At 38.0% G+C, this 6,608-nt stretch overlaps 1 protein-coding gene across 1 annotated transcript; it reads left to right on the top strand.

The window, feature by feature from the left end:
• The first annotated feature begins 262 nt into the window (after positions 1-262).
• si:dkeyp-72h1.1 (uncharacterized protein LOC799956 homolog) lies at positions 263-4,193 on the top strand. Its single transcript, XM_054614661.1, has 3 exons — positions 263-340; positions 1,245-1,419; positions 4,126-4,193. Exons 1-3 carry the CDS (start codon positions 263-265, stop codon positions 4,191-4,193), a joined length of 321 nt encoding a protein of 106 aa, XP_054470636.1.
• The last annotated feature ends 2,415 nt before the right edge of the window (positions 4,194-6,608 follow it).

Genomic DNA, 6,608 nt, shown 5'->3' on the forward strand with positions numbered 1-6,608 from the left:
GCAAAAAAGCAAAGATGGCGACTTCAATAATCCAAGAAGGCTTCATAACATCAGTCCACAAACCAATGGGTGACGTCACCATGACTACTTCCACTTCTTATAAACAATCTATGGTCAGACAAGATGTTTAGGAAATATCTAGAGGAAGTTATAGTTCTTGGTAGCGATACTGGACAGTAATAAGGAAGCATTGAGGAATGCCAACACAACGCCAGAGTCAGTTTATTGATTATTGATCATCAGCATGTGTTTCCTTTTCAGGATGACCGAGGTGATGAACTCTCTTGAGCCTGGTGCGGAAGACTTCAGCGGGGGTGGAGCTGGAGCAGATCAGGGCGCAGTATCCTTTCAGGTGTTTATGTGTGTGTGTGTGTGTGTGTGTGTGTGTGTGTGTGTGTGTGTGTGTGTGTGTGTGTGTGTGTGTGTGTGTGTGTGTGTGTGTGTGTGTGTGTGTGTGTTTAAATGAAAACCAGTCCAGGTTTTATTGGAGTATAAAACACACAGTGGTGAGTCACAGGAGTGATGAGCAAGAGTAAAATGTGGGTTGGCGTGACGAAAGTTGTTAGTTGGACTCAGTCCTGCTGGTTTTTTGAGTGATGTATCATCTACTACTGATTTAATTAATAAACATAATGTGTCATCATTTAGTGTAAAGAGTCGCTCACTCATGTTTTATTTAATGATAAATTCTCCCATTTTCCGTTTGTGTTTCTTATGTGTTTTTCACTTTTCAGTCCGATATCTACTGAAATTGACCTTCTTTAGGTGAGAACAGCTCAAGAAAACTACAACGAAATGGACCTAAAAAAACATGTTGGCACTGATTTAGTGGTTTGGAGGCCAAAACATTTAGGCATCCAGCTTAACACTGTGTTAAATTTGGTTGTTTTTTTAGGTTTAGGTCTCACATACCGCTCCTCATGGTCATGTATGGACAATGTTAGAGTTAAGGAGCAGGTGTGAAAGAAGCTTTAGCTTTTAGCCAGTTTTATACATCCTTGTTTTACCAACGATAATTTAAGACAAGAATTGAATTAGAAGATATAAATGGTAACATCACATGCATATTCACATGTCAAGTTCCAAGAGATCAAAAGTAAGAAGTCAGTGAAGTCCAGCTGTTAATCTTTCATCTCACACACACAGTTTTTCTAATCCGATTTTTACCGCATTGTTGTTCTTTCACATGTGCTGTGAAACACGATGACCCCTTCAGTTAAAACCTTACATAAGTGTTTAAACAGATCTTCCCAGATACCCATGAAAGGTATCCAAAGCTGTCCAAGAGGCTTCCCTCCATCGTGGTCGAGCCGATGGACGGAGCCGAGGTGGAGAGCGGCGAGCTCCGCTGGCCGCCGGACGAGCCGAGCTCTCCGGACGCCCAAACTGTGAGGCCGAGTGCAGACGAACAAACTGCAGGTGAGAAGGAGCGTGAGGTCACTGAGAGGCCACAGTGGAAAATGTTCACCTGGTTTCATTTTTGTTATATGGCTCATTTAGATTCTAAGTGGACAAATACAAGTGACTTATAAACTCAAGTCAAAAGAAGAAGAAGTATTCTGATCCTTAAGTTAAAGGTCGAGTTTGTAGCATTCAAGCTAATGTATCGCAGAAATGGAATATAATATTTATAAGCATGTTTTTAATAGTGTAAAATCTCTTTTTTTATATACCTTATAGCCCTTTATATCTACATGTAGAGCAGGTCCTCTTCAGGGAGTTGGCCACCATGTTTCTACAGTAGCCCGGAACTGAAAAACCAAACATTCGCTCTAGAGAGAGCCATTTGCATCTAAGTGTTTTCACAGGAGAAGTTTCAGTTGATTGCAATCTGCAGCCTCACCACTTGATGCCGCCAGATCCTACAAACTGGCCCTTCAAGTAAAAGTAGCTAAACATCCATGTAAAAAATTCAAGCGTACCATTACAAGCATAGACTGAATGTAAGAAGTGTATGTAGTCACTACGACGTCATTCAATGGTTTGACGAATACGGTTTTGAAGTCTTGAGTTTGACATTTTGGCCGTCGCCATCTTGGTTTTTGCATCCAGAATTGACTCTAAATGGACCATCATTTACTAAATAGACATAATGTTTGAGACCATAAACTCATGTTTACAATGTTTACTGAGGGAATAAATCGAGAGAGAAGTAGAGTCATTTTCTCATAGACTTCTATACAACCAGAGGAGTCGCCCCCTGATGGACAGTAGAGAGAATGCAGTTAAAACGTGACAAGGAGCCTCAACTAGATGCTGATTTTCAAAAAGTCAAAAAGGTTTGGAACCAACAATGTATTTTAATTTATAAGCTTATGATATCTTTTCTATTTCTTTCATGTAAGATCCTAATCTGCAAGGTAACTAGTAACTCCAGCCGTTAAATAATGTATTGGAGTTTAAAGTAGCATGTCCATGGAAATGCTCAAGTACCTCAAAATTATACTAAAGCACATCACTTAGTTAACATATTTAGAAATACTTTAAACACATCACTTAGTTAACATATTTGTGTTCATCCATCATACAAACAAGCTGTCATTTGAGTGTCTCTTCAAACATGAGGTGCTGCTGGCCTTCACACATTAACATCCGTCTCTTTAAACCCATAAAAGGTTATTTCCTGTAAATACTTCCTGTTGTTCTTTATGCTAATGATGTGCTTTGCTGTCATTATCACCTGAACCGAAGGAAGAAAGCAAAGTCATATACTGTGGAACAGACATCTGATGATATGCATCACTGAGTTGAAGAATGAATTGTTATATCTAGTCAGTCTGAACATTTGTCTCTGCTGGAGTCTTTGAACTCAGGATAAATGCAATTCTCCACTTTGGGTGAATCATTAGAGCGAACACATTTTCACCTCAGTCCATGCCGTCCCGTGTGGTTCTGCATCTGACTCTCGAGTGCCACTTGACGTTTTGAAATGCAGCTGAACAGCAGAACTCACCGCATTTGATGTAAAAAATTGGGGTTTGTGGCCAACAAAGCTGTTAGAGACCATTAGTCCAATTGAATTCAGACATTTGCACTTTATTTTGAAGTGGAAATCCTTGCAGACAGTTTTTATTTATAATGTTTTTTCTATTTATCTAATCTAATCTAATTTAGGATCTGGGGCCTGTGATTTGCAACATGATGTGCAAGATCATTTCCCCCATTTTTACATAACAAATGAACCAAAACACAATCCATATTTTGGATGAGCATGCAGGTGTGCTGCAGGACTCAGAAATATATATTTTTTGCATTTGGAGACATTCATTTGAAAGCTGCATTCAAGCAGAACTCGTACAGGAAATTGATTCCTGATCAAAATCCATCAGTATAAAAAACGAGTATGAATGTTGATGGATGCAATGATATTTTCATAAGATATTCATGTTCCCCAGTGGTGGAATCCCACTGACTTCTCCTGTAGCGCCATCATGATTAAGGTTGACATTTCTTGTTTTCCGTAGAATATCTCTAGAATATATCTATCTATATTATGCTTTATTAAAAAATACCTGCAAACAGTCCCATCAGCCTCAGCTGTACTAATGTTACCATGCTAACATGCTAACATTCTAAGAGCTATCTCTGAATTAGTTCATTGTCCATGCAAAATTTCAGTGTTTCTTATGATTTATTTAGCAAAGAAAAACAAGTAAGCAAACAAAATAACTAAAAATCACTAATAAAAAAAGTCTTGTTTCCTTAGGTCCAACCCAGTGCATGCTGGTCCTTTAACAGCCTACTCATATATATATATATATATATATATATATATATATATGTATATATATATATATATACATATATAGATATATATATAAAGATGTACAAACAAACAAACAAACTAAGTAAACTAAACGAATAACTTAAAAATGAAAAAGCTATCTAAATCTATCCCCAAAAAATATAATAATAAATAGCTCCTACAAGTTGTGTGCATGTGAACACATAAGTAAAGCCTCTCAGAGCTGCTAGCACGGCTTCTTTTTGTGTTGATGAATGTGCAGAGTACTTTAGTCCTGTTAAAGTTCTGCATTTCGATCTGGAGAACGGTTCAAACTCTGCTTTATATCCCATTGAAATATTTTGGAATGATCAATCTGCCTGTTTTTTCTCTTCCCCTAGATGAGGACCAGTCGAATGTCGGCGTGGACGAAGAGGCCTCAGGGGCGGAGATGCAGGACTCCAACTGAAGAGAGTCTCCGTCCTGGTTTATCCACCGTTACTGTGAGTGCGTCCAGAGTTGGATGAATGAAAAAAGGAGTCCGATAGAAGAGCAGGTTTGATGATAGAGAGATCACAGAGACTAGAGAGGGTAGAAAAAAACAGATTCCCAAACCCCAGCTCAGGGGGGGCTTGGAGCCTGAGTCATGATGGAGAGTTTTTGTTTCTGTGTACGCTTCTTCTTCTTCTTCTTCTTCTTCTTCTTCTTCTTCTTCTTCTTCTTCTTCTTCTTCTTCTGATGATGATGTAGGAGGTTGTTCTGGCAGCTTATAAAGACCATCTTTAAGCCGTTCCAGTTTACCTTTTGGCTATTTTCTTTTCACGAGAATCTGCCTGGAAATAAACAAAACATACTTTAACTTTTTGGCTTTCAATGTCAGAATTTAAACACTTAATCTCCAGATTAAATATATATTTTTTCCCCATCTAATATGACTGTTGTTACATTTCCAGTTTTGTGATTTTTGATATTTATTAATTTGATGAATTAAATGTCCTCTCTCTGGCTCCAAGCCGTCGCCGTCCAGATGCTCACGATGTCATCTGATCTGGACAGATGTTTCTAAATGCTGTTTAGCTCATGTGTGCCATATTACTACTTCTACTACTACTAAAGGTAGCTACTGTACTTTGTGCACAGTTTTTACATTAACTCTAGATGTAAATTACATCACTGTATTTTAAGTGCTGACTGCTGTAGTTTTGGTGATGCTTGGTCTCACTTTTCACTTTGTAATAATAGCGACGATGTTTTAAAGTATTTGATTCAGAAAGCCTTCTTCACTTTATTTCGATGTTGTTACGACACATTCTTTAATATATTATGATGTGTTGTCTTTGGTGTTCAAGGGAATGTGATGGTGTTCTGTTTTACTTATCGGAGCAATATGTTCACTGGAATTTAAAGGTAGTCCATTTTGTTACTGAAGTAAAAAAAAAATAACCAGTGTATTTTAGACGTGTGTCGTTTGTCACAGACATGATATTTTTTAAAATACTGGAAGCCTATATTATCGCACAAGTAATAAACCTTTTCAAAATTCTTAAAACACTCTTTGATTTAATTTGTTCCTGTGGTTTGTGACGGTGAAAAGGAAAGGGGAGGTCTTCTCTGATTGGCTTAGATTATTTTTCTCCTGTAATGGAAAAAGTTTAATTACATTTAATGACTATAATGCTTCAAGTACGGTGGCCCAGAGAGCTTAACAGTCTGCAAATTAAGAAAACATTTGCACTTATTTGACAACACATGCGGTCTTTACGGTCTATTTGACTCTAAATGGAGCATCATTTACTAAATGAACATCATGCTGTATTGAAGAAGACTTGAAACTAGAGATTGAGACCATAAACTCATGTTTACAATGTTTACTGAGGGAATAAATCAAGAGAGAAGTAGAGTCATTTTCTCATAGACTTCTATACAACCAGAGGAGTCGCCCCCTGATGGACAGTAGAGAGAATGCAGCTTTAAGACACTTCAGCATCGGCTTCACTCGGCAGAACCGGAGGTTGTCTCCTGGGTGGCCCTTCAAAAACGTGGAAGCCTCTCTAGAGCCAGTGTTTGGTTTGTCCCTTCTAGGCCCCCGTAGAAACATAGCGGTGCAACATGAAGGACTCCGTAACAAGGGCTCATTCTAAGCTATCGAAATAAACACAATGATTCTTACTTCCAGGTGATTACACACAAATGAAAACATAGTAATGAGTATTATATGTCACCCAATAGTATAAATAAAAGGTACAGTACTTGAGTGAATGTACTTAGTTACTGGGGACCTCTGCTCTCCTGCAATGTGAGGAACCTAACCAAAACAATCGATTGATAAAAAGATTGTTAAAAAAAGAAGCACAAACTAGACATATAAATATTAATCTTACTATTTGTGGATTATATTTCCCTCATAAAAACAAAGATGCAGCCCTGCTCTGTTTCTCTTCCTCTACCTTTTTCGGTGAATTAATCTCAGCTCTGTTTCTTCTCCTCTTAGCTGGAGGCTGCACCGTGAATCCAAACTCTGTTCCTATTTTAGTTTCTGATTTATGTTCCTTCTCCTCACAGTTATTATTCAACGAAAAAGTAAACCCAACATCTGCCGTCCTCTCCGCTGCATGTCTCCTCACGGCCAAAGAACAGGAAGCATTCATATAAACGGTATCGTCTGCTGGAGTGTCCTCAATCAAAATCATTTTATAAACAAATCCAACATGGACACACAGCAGAAGATGTTATTCATGTATCTGGAGCTCTGTATATGTTCATTAACAGAGAGGAATGGGAATATTATTTATATTTGTCTTGAAAGACTTTCATATCAGCTCTGATACGACCACATATGAAGCATGGGATGTAATCGATTCACACCGGCTGTTTTGTATCAATG

Source organism: Anoplopoma fimbria, chromosome 15 (genome assembly GCF_027596085.1).
Source record: "Anoplopoma fimbria isolate UVic2021 breed Golden Eagle Sablefish chromosome 15, Afim_UVic_2022, whole genome shotgun sequence".
NCBI lineage: Eukaryota > Metazoa > Chordata > Actinopteri > Perciformes > Anoplopomatidae > Anoplopoma > Anoplopoma fimbria.